Source organism: Nylanderia fulva, unplaced genomic scaffold (genome assembly GCF_048542155.1).
Source record: "Nylanderia fulva isolate GAGA-0341 unplaced genomic scaffold, ASM4854215v1 Scaffold6, whole genome shotgun sequence".
Taxonomy (NCBI): domain Eukaryota; kingdom Metazoa; phylum Arthropoda; class Insecta; order Hymenoptera; family Formicidae; genus Nylanderia; species Nylanderia fulva.
Window position 1 is genome coordinate 3,920,440 of NW_028190698.1, and position 17,932 is coordinate 3,938,371.

Genomic DNA, 17,932 nt, shown 5'->3' on the forward strand with positions numbered 1-17,932 from the left:
GTCCCTAAAAATTAAGTACTAGTGACTTTTTGAAATGACAGCTTGGCTAATCTGTCGCGTTTCCCGCGCAAAGGGGACTGAGTCGTGCTTGCCTATCTTTCAAAGCAGTGTAAACTTTTTTTCGAATTTTCCCGTGTAGTATATCTCACGTAACAAATATTAGATCGTAATTGATTACCGCAGAAATGGATACGGAGATTGATCAGAATCTGGAGCAGATAACACGCGAATATGTTGATTTTCTGGACGACATGGTAGGTATTTAATAATCAGCATGTGTTATCAACACTCAACTCTTTCATTTTACATCAACTATTTTATTTTTTGTATTAATTGTTAATTTAATTATAGTTATTTTATATTTTAATATAAGATCATTGATATTTTGATTCTGTTAATTTTGTTTAGCTTAGTATTCAATTATATTTATTACAAGACAGAGATTATATCATATTATTTTTATATTTCTTACCTGTTGATTCTCTGTTCATAGGAAGATCAAGGCATATATGCCACAATGGTTAAGAATATGGTTCAGGATAACAAATACAGGCTGGTTGTAAATATTAATGATTTGAGGAGAAAAAATTCTGTGCGTACGGCAAGGTATGATAGATTTATTTCTTTGCTTATTAATTTGTAATCTATATAAATATTTTGCAATTTCTTGAAAAGTTGAGAGAATAATTATAAATTAATTATATTGCAGCTTGTTAAATAATTCTTTTGAAGAACAACTGGCATTTCAAAATGCTCTAAAACAGTATATTTCGAGTATAGATATTGATTATGCTAAGAGCAACAAAGATTTCTTTGTAGCTTTTGAAGGTAGCTTTGGAAACAAACATGTTACACCCAGAACACTTACCTCACATTATCTGGGTAACTTGGTATGTATGGAGGGTATCGTCACAAAATGTGAGTATCTATAAAGAAAAAAATATAATTTTGATGTAAAGAGATTTTTTATTAAATTTATATCTAAATCTGTTTAATCTTGAATGAGAATTCATTTGTATATAGATTGTTTGATAGACTATCAAATAATTATATTTTTTATTTAGAAATTTCTTTTCATAAAAATTATACATATATATATATGAAAATATTTATTGTAGGCTCACTAGTACGACCAAAAGTTGTAAGAAGTGTCCATTACTGTGATGTGACAAAAACGGTCTTGGAGAGAGCATATTCGGATCTAACTTCTTTGGATGCCTTCCCACATTCCGCAATTTATCCAACTACAGTAATTATCTCTATATTTAAGTAGAATAAAAAATATTTGTTTATTAATCTCAGAGAAACTTACTGTTTTGATTTTGTAGGATGAAGATGGCAACCCGTTGGAAACAGAATTTGGTTTGTCCACTTACAAAGATCATCAAACACTCACTATACAAGAAATGCCGGAGAAAGCTCCAGCTGGACAGCTACCAAGAAGCGTGGACGTGATCTGCGACAACGATTTAGTAGACTTGTGTAAGCCCGGAGATCGAGTGCAAATTGTTGGAAATTACCGATGTCTCCCAGGAAAGCAAGGTGGATACACGACTGGCACTTTTAGGTACATCCTAGACAAGGATCGAGAATTATTTCTCAATTTAATTATGATTTGTAAATTCCTTTTACTTTCATCTAAAAGTGTTCTATCATAATAATTATCTGTGTGCAATCAGAACTGTTCTAATCGCCAACAATGTGATGCAATTGAGCAAGGAAGCCAATCTCGCGATCTCCCACGACGACGTGGCCATGTGCAAGAAGCTGGCGAAGAATAATCCCTGCAAAAATATTTTCGAGCTCCTTGCTAAATCCCTCGCACCATCCATACATGGCAATGAGTACATAAAAAAGGCGATTCTTTGTCTTCTATTAGGCGGGGTAGAGAAGATTTTGCCAAATGGTACGAGGCTGAGAGGGTAAGATTTCATCGAATTTTTTATATTTCTATCGAAAATGCGATTAATAGATATAAAAAGACATCTAATTCATTCTATTATATTTATTAATAAGCTTTGACAAATTTTTAAAAATTTTACTTGAGAAGATGTTTTTATAATTTTGCAAGTTTAATAAAATAAATGAAAAGAATAATTTAACAAAAAGTTCATTATTAACAGCAAATTATGAGTTTTGTCTCTTTGTCTTTAATCTTCATTAACGATAGAATGGAATAATAATTAGGACATCTTTCATAGGGACATAAACGTGTTACTAATTGGAGATCCGTCAGTGGCCAAGTCACAACTTCTACGTTATGTGTTGTGCACTGCTCCACGTGCAATTCCAACCACCGGACGTGGATCCTCTGGTGTCGGTTTGACGGCGGCGGTTACGGTCGATCAGGAAACCGGCGAACGTAGGCTGGAAGCGGGCGCGATGGTGTTGGCGGATCGCGGTGTTATTTGCATCGATGAGTTTGATAAGATGTCGGATATTGACAGGACAGCCATACACGAGGTAATGGAACAAGGCAGAATCACGATCGCCAAGGCGGGCATTCACGCCAGTCTGAATGCTCGGTGTTCGGTACTAGCGGCTGCAAATCCTGTGTATGGAAGGGTAAGTTCATTCTCTTGTAGTATATTTTCTTAATAATATAATAAATAAAAATAAGAAGATATTTCGATTTTATTAAAACAGTCTATAAAAAATACGATTATGAAAAAACTCTTTAGATAATTTTCTGTAATTTATGGGGTGATTTTGATAGACTTGAAGATTTATTTATTTGCAAAAATATCTATGAAACTAAAAACTACAATTATTCTTATATAGCAAATAATGTATATATTAATTAGATTAATATGTAATAAATAAATGGAATATCGATATACAGAATAAAATATTTAATGAGAGAAAAAGTATAATATTAGTGAAAGATTTTTCTTTCTTTTTCAGTATGATCAGTACAAAACACCTATGGAGAACATCGGCTTGCAAGATTCTCTGCTGTCGCGTTTCGATTTGCTCTTCGTTATGTTAGACGTGATCGATTCGGATCAGGATCACGTAATCAGCGATCATGTCGTCAGAATGCATCGATATAGAAATCCTTTGGAGCAAGATGGGGAGGCCTTGAGTTTAGGTTCCAAATTGGATATGTTGACGACGAAGAATCCGGATGATGTAGCTACTGAGGAGACACAGTCACAAGTTTATCAGAAATATGATCCACTTCTACATGGACAAACGCGTTCTAAAAAGTAAATACATATATATCACATAATATCCATTCTGTTATTTTAAATAGAATAACTTTAGTCTGAATACTTAATATGTAAAGATTTTATACAGAGAGTTTTATAAATTTCTTCTAGTGACCAGATCCTCACCATACAGTTCATGAGAAAGTACATTCATATCGCACGATGCATGAAACCCAAACTCACAGAAGAAGCCAGTGCTGTTATCGCGGAGGAATATTCGAAACTTCGATCGGAAGATATGGTGGAATACGACGTTGCGAGAGTAAGTTTCTATAATTTTATTTCTAGAAGTTAAAAGAAAGATTCCAATCGACGTTACATTACGTCATGAAAAAGAAATTACATAAATATACACTATTTTCAGACTCAACCAGTAACTGCGAGAACGTTGGAGACGTTAATCAGATTGTCGACGGCGCATGCAAAAGCACGGCTTTCAAAGAACGTAGAAGAGGAGGATGCGCACGCCGCGATAGAGCTGGTGCAGTTTGCCTACTTCAAACGCGTCCTGGAGAAGGAAAAGAAGAAGCGACGACGTCGCGATAGCGACGCTTCGGAAAATGCAGACGAGATTGACGAGACTAGACAGGCGAAACGCAGTAAAAAAACGAAAGATTCGGACGATCCGTATGAATATGATAGTGACGAGGCGTATGAAGAAACGAGGAGAATAACCAGAACGCAATCACAAAAAATCAGCACGCGCACGTCGCCGAGTCGCACAGAGACCGCGGAAAGCATGGAATCTGTCCCAGAAACAGCGACGCCGACGATCTCACAGGAAAGGTAATTTTTATTCGAAGAAAATAATCTGAAAGGACCTCGCACAATCCTTACGGAAACTGAATGTTTTGGTGAAATTAGTTGGTTTTTTTCATTATTGTAGTTTGTGACCTGCTGAACAAAAGATGTAATAGCTTCAAAGCTAAATAATGGACAGTTGCTAAGTTAAAGCCAGTCAAACAATTCGCAGAGCCCAAATTTTGCGTGTTTGATTAGCTGTAAATCGGTAACTATCTATTATTTAACTTTGAACTTATTACATTTTTTGTTGAGATCACAAGCTACAATATACGAGAAAACTAGCTAATTTTACCAAAATTCAATTTTATATAAGATTAATGCAGGGTTTTTGAACCTATAAGGAAATCCTAGATGAAATTGATTCCTGATCAAATCAGCTAGTTTTCTCATACTTTAACTCTTTATATCTCTAGATCTTCAATACTTAATATACGTTTATTTTTATGTTTTTATTTTATTACTAATACTTACATCTGATAAAATGGAAAAAATGAAAAATATTAATCGAAGAGAAAGTATATTCTCCAAATTAATTTCCCTCTGATTTTTAGACTTACAGTCTTCAAATCATCGCTTAACAAGTTATGCCAAGATCGAAGGATTCAGACAGTTCCGCTGAGTGAAGTCACCAGTTACCTAAACACAACACAATCTTTAAATTTCACAAACGAGGAGATCGACGCCGCCATCAACGTCATGACCGAAGCTAATCAAATTATGGCTGCGGAAGGTAACATCTTCTTAATATAAAATCGTATTGATATTTTATATTATTTACTTTTTTTATTTGAAGCGCGCACAAGTGCCATTTAAAATAAAATTAAAAACCACGTTTATTCAATGTAATTATTAGATTACAAGCATAAAATCATCCAATATAATAATAATAGATAATCAAAGATTTTATGACAACGATAATGAATCTACAAAATCTATGTTATTTAATTTATGTATGTGTATTATACTCTATAAATTTCAAAAATTCGACAAATTATATTTTGTATTTATACTATAATCCAATAATCATCGAAGAATAATAATAACGAATGTCATATAATTTAACAAATAATGGTGTCTAACAATATTTATTTGTCCTATACTCGATAAGACAGCACATTGGTACATAAACTAGCAACAATCATCAACATTCATTTACACCGACGTAAACATAATGTGATTTCCAACGCTAAATTCGCTTCTGTAAATACATATATACGCATTACATATCGACCTATTTTGCGTGTGCGTATTATTGTGCCAACATCGATCGCATTCTTCGTTTTATTATAAAAATTCACGACAATATTATATATTTATATATATATTTTTTTATATTTTATATATATATATATAATATTACATATAATATAATATTATATATAATATAATATTATATATTTATATATCTATAAATGCTCCAATTCTTTCCTATGTTCAACATGCACAACGTGTAGCCAACACAATCTCGTTTGAAAATAAGTTACCTCTTTGGCCAAGTAACTCTTTCCTGCGCGACTGTTGTTTTACTTTACTTTAAAGCATCACCCGTAACAGCATTACTGCTAATTGTAACAGATATAACATCAACATCAAGTGCTAACACTTTACAACCGCCGATATTAAATCAATCAATTCGCGTAGATCTCTCTATTTTACAATACAAGAGGCCCTCTCTCAGGACGTATTCTTGTTGTAAGGAGGAAAGAATCGACAATCCACGATAATTCTATTATTTTCACAGAGAATCGGGACCATCTTCGTGACAAAAGTATCTACGACGAATTGCATCTTGCGCTAATTGTACTCACAGTTGCCCTTAACAACACTATCCAACTATTATTCGCACAATGAATTAACTTTGTATATCGTATAAAATTCACTATACAATTACCTTCGAAATGTTGTGTCCGATAACATGATCGATAATGAATGAACATCGCACAGAAAATTCTCTACACATCGAAATTTTCAACATATCAATGGATTTAAATAATTTTTCTTATGGACAATTTCTTTCACACACACATACACATACAGACACGCACGCACACATATAATGCCCCGACATTCGATATGAAATGAGCATGTATAATCTCGATTACAATTTTCTCTTTCGTTAGGAAATCGATTCCTTTAACATGATGAGCTTCAATAAGCAACGAAAAATACAGAAGGCGTACGAACTGTTCTTTGACGTAGGAAAATATTAACGTAACAGCTCTTAGCATTAGAAATGGTCAATTCTGATCGAAGCTCAACACGTTAAAGTTTTTTGAAATCAGTTTCAAGCAATATTAAAATTATTATATATATAGGCACATACCACATTTTCTTTCTCGGATTTCTTTTCCCTTACTCGACGCAAAATATTTAGGCTTGTGTAAGCGAGAAAAGAGAAAGAATTCGTTTTTTTTTCACTGCTAAAAATATCTTTGCTTTACAGTCCGCTTCTGATTATAACCATTTATCTTCTAATCGTAATTTTTCGTCTTGCAAAATTTAAACCTCGTCCTCGCTCGACTCGCTGCTATAAGCTAATTGCTCCTTCCACCATTCTCGAACTTCCAACTGGACACTGGAAACTTTAGACGCGGTTGTCTTGTTGGTCAACGTTTCCCTTTGTTGCCTGCTTTGTTCCGTATTTTCCGTTAGATGGGGTAAATTATTTTTCACCATCGCTGAAAGAAAAAAACGTAAGCCAAAATCATATTTAATGATAAAAATACGATAATATAAAAATATATAATATATAATCATATATAATATAAATAATATATAATATATAATATAAAAATATATAAAATATAAAATAATATAATATAAAGATAATATATCATGTAAAAAAAGCCATCGCTTTATTTAGACTTACATGGCGGTCTGCTGTTTCTCTTCTTCGCTACCGCAATCTTATCTTTCTCAGATCGAACGGATGCGGGATCCGACAACGTCGGAGCCAAATATTTTCTTCCCGAAGCACTTCCTATACTGTCCGATCTTGGTAGTACTACGGGCTTCTTAGCTCTATGTTTCGGTGCTTCGACATCCTAATCAACATCAAAAGATAACTAATAAAATGTCTCGAATTTCACAATAAAGTGATTATTATATAATTTTTATTATAACTTTATTATAGTCCACAAGTAAATAGCAATGTAAAAAGTGTAGCAACATTCTAGAGATCATCTAAATATTTCATATATTTCTTCTAAAAGCTTTGATTGATTTGTTAAATTTGATGAAAAAATATTGGGAAAGTTCTCTCTCTTCGATCAATTTTTCTATTCTCTCAGAAATGTTTGAAGTTATAATGAGTAACCAATACAACGTAAAATACCTTCGTCTCAGTTTCTTCCTCACGATCGACGCTAATTTCCTTGCCTTTTTCTTCCTTGCTTTTCTCCTGATCTTGAGGTATCGCAGCCGCATTATTCGTAGCACGAAGTCCGGCGATGAGACTGTTTTGTTGCTTCTACAAAATATAGAAAAAAAGAAAAAGATTATTTCCTAGGTGTGATTTTGAAGTCAATCGATTCTCACCCCTCGTATCTTTTTCAAACAGCCCTGCAACCAGGTTCTAATAGTTTGCTTGGCTACTTCCTCCTCAATTATGTATTCGAACTCTTCTCGTGCGAGTAATTCCTCTAGTTGAAGCGCTTTTCTTATGTCCACTGAACGATACGATAACATACTGAAAAATTCATTAATTTAAGAAGAGCTTTGATGATTAAACAAATAATATAAAATTTTTCGCATATCATCATCTGGTTGAAGGAACTAGTTCCAAACCAAAAAGTAAATAAGGCAAATGGAAAGAATTTAAGAACACTGTGTATTGAATAAAAGATCTGAAAAATTCACAAAACACCTACGGATTTTAATTAAAAATTTATAATAGAGATAATAAATAGATATGATTTAAAATTCGCGGTCACAGAACTTACTTAATGACGTCGTGAAAGGTGACATCCTCACCATTGTGTAATCGCTCCAGTTCGTAGCACATGTACTTGAAGAGCAGACGATCCTTCTGCGGATCGGTTTCTAATCTACCCTTCAACAACCGCAAGATAAACTTCACCTGAAACACGCTAGTATTATCATTCGCGCTTCTACGGATCATTTTACATCGTCTAAATAGATAACGGGATTATTAATTCAAGGTTCCAGTTAAACCATACCCGCTTCACCGGTATAACACCTTTCTGATGATTATCAACGACATTCCACGTGTTCTGGAAGTTTCTTATGTCAGCGTACGATAATAACGCGTCTTCTTCATTCGAATAAAATAAAGAGAAGTTCTCCATGATAATAGCTGTTTGAAAAAAATTTTTTCATTCTTTCTGTTTGTTCGATTTTCACTAGTTAAATTATTGTTAAGATCTAATTGAAAGAATATTGTTCAAAAAAATCAGAGAGCCCTCAAAAACCCTCTTTCTCTGCATAAATAAGACGAGAAAAAATAATTCTTTTAAATATATATTATATAAATTTAATTATTATATTAATAATCATTTTTTTTAATATAAATGATACTTATGTGATTATATCTAACTTATAAATACTTTTTTTTGTAAGCGTATCGTTTACATACCCACTAGAAGATTCAAGACGATATAAGTAATAATGACATAGAAGGTGCAAAAATAAATGAGAGAGGCGTGGAAATTGCCGCAGTCCGTTTCCCAATAATTATCCGCCGGTGTGCAATAGGGTGGCTGTATCATACAGTCGTGCATAATTTTGTTCCAATCCTCTCCCGTCACTATACGAAAAAGCATCGCCACGCCGGTGACCGGTGATTCGAAATTGGCACGTCTGGATTGCAAAGAAATTGCTTTTAATATATCACACAGACGGAAAAAAAACATAAGAAAGAATCAGATTAAAAAAGAGATTTAGTCATCACCAAAAAATGTAGATTTAAAATTTTATCTTCACATTCAAAAATCATCTGGTGGAAGAAGAATTTTTTCATAATAAATTAAAAGAGTTTTATATACTTGCGCAAAATGTATAATAATTTCTCACCTTCCTATACCTTCTCCGTACTTGACGGTACCAAAAATTATCGTGCCGGCTAACGCGTAAAAGAAGACAAGGAGAAACATGCCGAATATGATGAAGAAGCTCTTGCAAACTGACACACCGACTGTCAACATCAGCATCTTGAGAGTCGTGTGTTTGCCGGTGATGGTGAAAAATCTGAGGATCACAACCATAAATCCGATCACGTAGGATAGATCATTCTGAAAGCAACGCGACAAACCTATAGGTAATGCTATAAGAAAAAACGAATGCAGTCGTTGATGAAGAGAATCGGTGATATATCAAAACGTACCTTCATTGTGCAATGAATGATGATCCAGATAACGCCCACGACTGTCACGAGCAAATCATATCTGTTTCTTCTGGACTGCCAATAGCCACGTGGTGTAAAAGCAATGTTTTTCATGATTACTTCCACGAGGAAGACCAGTGTCAGAATCGTGGAGACCGTAGCCAGGGGTTCCGTGTGTTCTTTCTCGATTCTCCACTTGGATCGAGCAAGAGAAAGAAAAAAAAAGAAGAGAAGATCGCAGATTAAACACGAGTTAACATTAGTCACACTAACTTTTAGCCACGGTCTAATGGTAGCCGGTAAGGAACAAATGATTCAAAGTAACAGTCTCCAAATCGATGAGGGCTTCTCTCTACGTGTGGAAATGTTTTTTTTTCTATTATCTTCTATTTCGAGTTCGGACGTCACTTTGTCTTTTCAACATGATGCTCTTCGTGATCCTACTGTTAGATACTTGTCCTATACATATGACTAATAAATTCATAAAGAACTCTAAAAAGTAGAATAGAAAATTGCTTTGATAAATCTATTTTTCTTTAAAGCTTGCGATTAGCGCAAAACCATCTCTTTCAAGCAAGACTGATTTGTTATAAGAATTTTAAGCTAGCACATTGAGTTTACGTGATCATGCATGTCTTCTCTTCTTCTCTAATTACTATACAAATATTTCTGTAATTAAACTATTCATAAATAGAGCCTATCTACGGCGAATGAAAGCAATCTGAATATGCCTAAGTAAAAGTGGGATTATTATGGAAGTGATCGCGCGGGGTCCTGAAAATCTATATCGGTTCTGACATCGGTCTAAATCTCTAGGAAGATAAGCCTTATTCAACTCACAGAGACACACAGCAGAGCACTATTTAGGATCACCATAATCGCGATGAAGCGTTTGAAATATATGTTCTGCGTAATGTCATAGATAAAAGCTCGGAACTTCTTGCCGTCCGGTCTCGGCGGTAAGTGCAACGGCTGGGCGATTTTTAAACGTTTCTTCAAGTCACACCTGCATCGAAATTCACATCTAGTAGATCATATTAGAGATCGCCGATGAAATTATCTCGAGGCCTCTCACCATCGTCTCTGATCGACCGTGAGCAAAGCGGTGCCTTTATTCTCAGAGTAATTCGCGATCACGACACCCACGAACAGCGTTAAACCGATCATACAACCGAGGAAGATATAAATGTGTATGTAGATCGCGTGAATCTGAAACAAAATAGAATAGGCATTATAAGACAAATTCTCTAAATTCTTAAAATACGCAAATTTTTACAATGTGCATGTTATATCTGTATATCAAAGTGACAAAAAAAAATAAAAATGACTTACGGGACCGAGAGCTTTAATAAGAACATCTCGCACATCGAGCCAGCCTTTAAAAGAAAGTACTTCGAACAAAGCCAGCATCGCATCGCCGATGTTATCAAAGTTAAACCGTTTAGGATTAGCCCTAAAATGCGTTTAAGTATTAGTACTACAGAAAAATGATATATAAGCATTACATTAAGAGAGGATATAAATGATTAAAAAATATATAATTATATAACTACTATGTGTATATTAAATAAAATAGAACAGTAGGCCGGGATGCGTTTTAAAGGTCCCTTCAAGGCCTACAAAATGAGCCTAGCTCAAGCAGATATAATAAGATTTAATTGTTATGAAAATAAATTTTAACTTAGAAAAAAGTTAACAAGTTTAAGTTAAAAATTAACTCATTTTCAATTAACTAAGCTAAATAAAGGTTATTAACTTTTAAACTTTTTTATTTAACTTTTAATTAATTAACGAATTACTATCCCTTGATAAAATATAACTATGATTGTATATCAATCGAAAGAAAATTGGACCGATCCACTGTGATTATTTTCTGCTCACCAAACGCGTGGTACTAAAATGGACGGATAACTCTCGTTCTTTCCTGGTCGTAGCTTCATTTTCGTCACAAACACTCTTCTCATGAACACACCGACGCAATTCTCGCGCTTCAAGATAGTGGGATCATTACATCTCGCTAATCGACCGCCGTACAGCTGTACACCGTAGCTCGCGAATACAAACATTAACAGGATCAACAATGTCGATACCTAAATAGAAGAGATTCTTAATCGATCAATTTGTTGGCAGTTCGTAAATCCACTAATCCGTTTCTGGATCAGAGACTTTAGATGCTGTGCTTTAAAATATTTAAAATATAGAAATGACATTTACCAACAGAATTTCTTTGAATCCCCTGCAAAGCTCGTAAACGACCTTTCTCATGTGTGGTACAAGAGTAAAGATTCTTAATGGCCTCACGCATCGTAATATCATCAGCAGTTGCGCTCCAGAATTCGGTGGCACACTCTTCGGCATCCAGCATAAGAACACAAGACTCACCTGCAATAATTTAATAATTATTATAACACAAATCATTATGACATTACATTTATATAATTATAATATTATATAATTATTCATCATATGATTTTTATCATAATTATAATTTTTCACACATAATTATTTATTTATTTATTTTTTTTTATTTTTTTTATTTTTTTTTTTAATCTTTTACTCTTATTTATATATGCTGATATATATGCTTATACAAGGTGTCCCATTTTTTTCATTACTTTTTTTAAATAAAATAAACTGGTATACAAACATTTTATTTATATTCCTTAAACACTGTAGATTTTCCTCTTTTCAATACAATTTTTGTTTTCTCAATAACTGCATGCATTAAAAAATAAACAGCTAATTTCAGGAATTTTCTATCCTCTTATACAAGGTGAGACACCTTGTAATGCTTGATAAATATTACACGTACAATGTAAATGAAAACATCTAATACAGAGGCGACATCCTTGATGTAGGCCTTGGGTGTGAAGAACAGACCATCCGCCAAAATCTTGAGCGTTAATTCAATGCTCATACAGATAACGAAGCAGTATTCAGTGATCTGCAACCCTGGCTCCTGCATCACACGGTATCGGGGCGTCTCAAACATCATTGAGATGCATGACAACGTCGTGATGAATATCATCACCCAGTCGAGATAGGTCACTAAACCAAGGAAATTGCTGCGAAAGAGAAAGCGATACAAAATTCGTCAGCTTAAGTGTTTCTTGAGTTACATCTCGATGTTTCAAGGAATCTTACTGCAAGCTCTTGTACTGCACTTTCCTCTCCTTTCCCGTTAAAGGATCCTTTAACTTCGCGTCGTATCTCGCATAGACAAAAAGCTGGCAATACTTTCGGAATTTACTCTCGCGTGGTACTGCAAACAACGGCGTGTCGAAGAATGGATGATTCTCTCGCAAATCATCTTCTCGTTGATTTCTGCAGATAAAAAAAATATAGAATATTAGAGATTGCTGATGGAGATCTTGGAAACGTATGTAAGAGTACCTTCGCATTTCCGCCTGTTGTCTCTTCGCTTGAAGCAACTTTATGTCTAAATCATGCGGCCTGCTACGTGCTGAACTAACTCTGTTTATTCCGCCTATGTCTCCGTTTTCCATAAGATGCTCGTACGTTTGTTTGAGCTTGATCGATCCACTTCGGACGCTTCTTCTGATTGATCTATTTTCGTTCGTAAATGGACAGAAAATAATTAGAATAAAGGTTAAAACGCAAAATATATTATTATTGTTATAAATATATTTAAAAAATATATTTAATATATATAAATATAAAAATATATAAATATATTTTAAAATATTGAAACTTTTATTTTTAACGATTTGAAAAAGAAATTTAGATCATTATATATGTTATTTATATATATATATATATATATATATATATATATCTTTATATTTTATTCTTACTTTTTCTGGTCTATGCGAAGCTGCTTGGCGCTGCTAACAGTACCCTGCGGTTTTAAAAGTCCTTTTCCTGGTACTGGAATCATGGCAGAATCTCCCAATAGCAATCTTTGATTGTTGGAATCACTATAAATAATAAAAAATTAGAGTCCAAGCTCTAAAAAAGCAAAATCGCGACGCGACGTTAAACTTACTTTATGATATAAATGACAGCTGCTTTCTTCAAATTAGTGACAACATTTCTCACCTTCGGCGGATTGTTCAAGATCTTTACCGGACGTTGTTTTCTATACACCATCTTTGAATCGAAGGCCTCGTTAGTTCTTCTAGCATTTTCATTCTCTTCATCATCTACTTCGATCACAAACTGTCGCATAAAGCTCTCACGCACCTTGGAAAAGATATCAAATATTACTTTCAATGCATTGAATAATTATTATACATGCTTTTTTAAATTAATATTAGTTACACATTTACTAAAATTATTAATGAGTAGCAAAAAGATATTTCTTTGCAAACCTTCGGCAGATTGAAGTCCGACGGTACTTTATGAAGACACGTCATTTGCGGGCTATCCGGAAACTTTTCAAAGATTCTCAATCTGAACGGCAAGCTCTCCTTTATCTCAGCACTTTGTTCACGAAATTTTAATTGTTTTAATTTCTTTATGTCTTCGTCCAGCTCAAGATTGTCCAAGATCACAGCAACGAAAAGACTCAATACAATCTGCAAAGATAATTATAATTAATTATATTAATTAGCATTTGTTTATATTATTTTAACACATTTGCATTTACTGCATCGAGAAAATTTCAAGCAATAATCACATACCAGGGTGACGAAGAGATGATACAAAATGAAATATATTGCGACCAGAGGTGCCATCGCCTCATGAGTTCGTAGCATCGTCTCATCCATAACATCGACCCAGGCTTCTTGCGTAAGAATTTGGAACATCGACATAAATGCCTAAAAGGAAATTATCCTTTAAAGTTCGAAACGCACAATCGTGTGGCACAATAATTTATTTAAAGCGTAAAATTACCTCGGGAAAAGATTCAAACTTGGTAAAGTCACAAAGAAAGCAGAAAAGTTGCATGGAAATGCTCGAAGATATCACCAGCAGGCACATGGTAAAAATAATAAGACTGCCGAGTTTCTTGCCAGGACCGAAAATTTTGTAGACAAAATCCTCCAACATCGGTGATGCTTTAATAAGCCGGACCACTCTGAGGACCTTTTCATACGCAAAAATATAAAAAAATGAACAATCTATTATCATTTTTCTATATGTTGTTTAAATCTTTGTAGAAGTTTAAAAGATCAACGACTCAAAGAGTTCAAAATGCGTTCAAATAGCAAAGAGCATAGATTCGAGCATAGAAAGTAAAGTAAAGTGAAAAAACATGAAAGACGAGAAGAGTCAAAGATAACTAGCAGAGACCTTAAAGAAAGTGAAGCCAGAGAGATAAAAGACCGGCAAAATGTGTATAGTTGTGCCAACGGTAAGCAGCAATTCGAATTTGTGAATCGAATGCTTGCAGTAATTCCGAAATCCCAAGCACCATATCTTGAAGAGCGTCTCCAGGTCCAACAGTATCGTGAAGACGACCTCAGCCCAATAATAATTATCGTAGTTTATATAAGTGTTTCTCGGTTTTTCGTCGTGCTTGAAGCTCATCGTTGCGGTTGTGATACCGTTCGCTAGGATTGTGCACATTATTACCATACGAAAATATGGCGATCTAAGGATGGCCTGACAGGTCGGAGACGCCAGACCTCCGTGCTTATTCTCATCTAACGTCACTAGCTTCCAGCCATTGTCATCTCCAGTCAAAATCTGCAATAATGAGATAATAAGAAAAATAAAGTAAACGAGTTAAAATTTCAATATTCATCAAAATAAGTCATATTATTTGCTTAACAATTAATTTTAAATAACAATGTTTATATATAATGTTTTATTGATACTTTAAATAATCTTTTTCTCTTTCAAAAATCTCGAGAAAGAGAAGAACTGACCTGGGATGCTGAACTATTGCTAATGTGGCCTCTGACGCCCCACATTTGTTGAAACTGCACTCGGATTTCGTTGAAGGTCTCGGTGATGACGGCGATGAAGACGTTCTTCACCAGCCAAGCTAGAAAGAATATCATCGTGCTGAAGTAAAGAACCGCACGCCATGCCGGTAAACTGTCGATTGCACGATACATGATAAAGACCCATCCTTCTTGAGAAGCTGCTTGATATACGGTGAAGAGGCTGGTGGCTGAAAAGTTTCAAATAAAAAAAATCTCATATATCTCGCAATTCTAAAAATTTTTATTTTTTGCTTTTTTTTATAGAGAATATTGAATTCATAATTCATTCATACTTTATTTCAAAAACAATTATTTATGTATATTTTGAATATATTACTTTCGCAATATTTTTACAAAGATAATATCTACAAATGACGAATTGTCATAGAAAATCAATTCACTCTCTGGGATTCTAAAGGGCATAATATTAACATTAACTACTACCAAAATCGTTAAATCCATTGAAGCCTATGATATACTTGGACAATTCCAGCTTCATGCAGATCATTCCTTCGGGGCATTGATATCCAGACTCCGGATCGGTGGAGCAAAACGTGTCGGGAATAGCTAGACTATTGATCGTGATGTAATGCGGGTCGGTTGTGTTCAATACGCAATGATTTTTCAGCTCGCCGAAGAATTGCACCCCCAAAAGTCCGTATAAGCACATGAAGAACGCTAAGAAAAGCGTTACGTTGTAGATCTGCTGACTCGAGCGTCTGTACAAATATAAAAAATTGAATGTAGTCATCAACAATTAAATAAATTAAATTTAAACGAGTCTGCGAAATTAATTCTCTTACTTGAAAATTTGATTGATTCTGGCTTTGGGCATTGAAAATTTGAGGAAAACTCGAAGGAAACGTATCATGATCAGCGGCCGTGGTGCCCGCATAATCGAAGCGTAACTAAACTTTACGAGGAAACCCAGCATCTCGAACATTTGCAGGATCACGGACAACCAGAGGAAGATTACCATACTAGCGTCGAATTGGCACCAGTGATCCTTCAAATAGGACTTGTCCCTCTGTGCAAAATCATTAAGCAATCAAAATACACCAATATTGAAAAATATATTAGAAAAATTCTTGATTTTGAAATTTCAAATGTTCATATACTTTGGATACTTTGATTCTTCCTCGATGAAGAGAGCGACTTTACCTTTAATATTCCTCGTATGTGCATCTTGGCGATCATTTCGGCGGTGAATAGAAACGTGACTATCAAATCGCAAATAAAGGTAACATACTGAAGAGCCGGTACTCTTTCGAAGGTTTTTGGCGTGTTTAAGCAGACGGAAGTTAATGAAACCAGGGCGCAAAATCGCATCAATCTTCTCACCCATAGCTGAAATCATATATGGAAGTTGTTTGAAGAAAAAGGAAACTCTTTCGCAATTTTCACTCTCTTTCCGATTGATTTGTTGCACTTCCGCTCACCTTGTTGACCCATTCTATGTCAGCGCTCTCATTGAGGGACTCCTCCGGACCATAATCAGCCAGGACGGGTTCCCCCTTGAGGCTCTGCTTCCGCCCCAGCATCATAATAGGAATTATGTTCGCAATGATGAGGCCTGGAAGTAAAACGAACAATTTTATTTTAAAAATACATTCGTTTAAAAACACAATATTATTACAAATAATTTCTAAAAATTAAATTTTGTCAATTAATTGAATAATTATTACATTTCACTCGTGTTCTCGTTACATATTCGATGACGTTACACCAATCATCCTAAAATATGTGCATTATTCGAATATTATATATTTAATTAGTAGTACATTTAAAAATTTATATTTAATAATTTTTTAAAAATAATTTATAATTAAAATGTATAGCATTTATAATATATAACATATTTGAATTGCAAAATAAAATTGCAAAATATTACAAATACATACATATATATAAAAGATACTTTTTAAGTTCTTCAGATTACTCTAAAACTTTAATTAAAGAATACAACATAGTAATTTATACGATTGAAAAAATTATAATCAAAGAAAAATTCAATCTTCTTACAAACAACTGTTTCTATCTGCGCAAAGAGACATCAATGTTATTTATATATTATATATCGCACCTTTTTTTAGCTGTTCGCGGTAAACGACGGATGCTGCCTTTGCGGCAATTTCTATAGACTACATCTTCGGTATAAAGCAACGGTAAAGCTCAACGTGTAATAAACATCTCAGAGGTAATAACAAGCTGTCGCGATGTCGCGACGAAACATGCCTCGGCCGCGTCACCAGGCGGTCCAGCACGGCTGAAAATCGGAGCGAGCGAGCATGAGCAATAGGCGCTCCCTGCCTCTCGAGAAAATCAATATTTCACTAAAAATATTTCCAGAAATCTAGAAATCGTCAAGTAATTATACATATTCAAAATAGTTCCGTATAACAAATATTTCTTCTTAATTAAACCGTTCCTCAGTACTTTTCTCTCAATTTTGACAATTCTTCATCTATATTTCGACAGCAAAAAGTTAAATTTGATGTATAAACTATATCGATGTACTTTGAAAGTTACATATAGCAAGTTTATTCAGAAATAATAATTATAATAAATATTGATCGTTGAGAAATTAAATAAGAACGAAAGGATGCGGAATATAAATAGATATGAAAGGATAAAAATGGAAGAGCATTCCTTTTTTTTATTCGTACAAGATATGAATTTGT

General features: G+C 34.1%; 2 protein-coding genes and 1 long non-coding RNA gene across 4 annotated transcripts; 1 reads left to right on the plus strand and 2 right to left on the minus strand.

The window, feature by feature from the left end:
* Positions 1-68: 68 nt before the first annotated feature.
* Positions 69-5,070, plus strand: Mcm3 (minichromosome maintenance 3). The gene is made up of 11 exons (XM_029318169.2): positions 69-254; positions 494-606; positions 710-918; positions 1,119-1,249; positions 1,329-1,567; positions 1,680-1,922; positions 2,202-2,565; positions 2,905-3,209; positions 3,324-3,474; positions 3,577-3,998; positions 4,568-5,070. Exons 1-11 carry the CDS (start codon positions 186-188, stop codon positions 4,764-4,766), a joined length of 2,445 nt encoding a protein of 814 aa, XP_029174002.1. The 5' UTR covers positions 69-185; the 3' UTR covers positions 4,767-5,070.
* Positions 606-2,614, minus strand: LOC114942744 (uncharacterized). Of its 2 annotated transcripts, XR_003821873.2 has the most exons (4): positions 1,521-2,614; positions 1,313-1,456; positions 1,125-1,244; positions 606-926 (listed from the first exon to the last, which is right to left on the minus strand). It is a non-coding gene; the product is annotated as an uncharacterized LOC114942744 (long non-coding RNA). The 2 variants fall into 2 exon arrangements; XR_003821872.2 differs by having other exon boundaries at positions 1,313-2,614.
* A 15-nt stretch (positions 5,071-5,085) lies between the features above and the next one.
* On the minus strand, positions 5,086-17,550 carry na (sodium leak channel non-selective protein na). The gene is made up of 29 exons (XM_085487889.1): positions 17,335-17,550; positions 16,691-16,824; positions 16,413-16,598; positions 16,055-16,278; positions 15,696-15,970; positions 15,192-15,439; positions 14,614-15,009; positions 14,215-14,406; positions 14,001-14,138; positions 13,689-13,895; positions 13,364-13,560; positions 13,173-13,295; positions 12,751-12,924; positions 12,502-12,681; positions 12,170-12,422; positions 11,572-11,739; positions 11,239-11,447; positions 10,690-10,810; positions 10,433-10,566; positions 10,198-10,363; positions 9,358-9,552; positions 9,048-9,265; positions 8,611-8,834; positions 8,195-8,331; positions 7,958-8,094; positions 7,554-7,704; positions 7,351-7,485; positions 6,886-7,060; positions 5,086-6,694 (listed from the first exon to the last, which is right to left on the minus strand). Exons 2-29 carry the CDS (start codon positions 16,793-16,795, stop codon positions 6,516-6,518), a joined length of 5,247 nt encoding a protein of 1,748 aa, XP_085344015.1. The 5' UTR covers positions 16,796-16,824; positions 17,335-17,550; the 3' UTR covers positions 5,086-6,515.
* Positions 17,551-17,932: the final 382 nt, after the last annotated feature.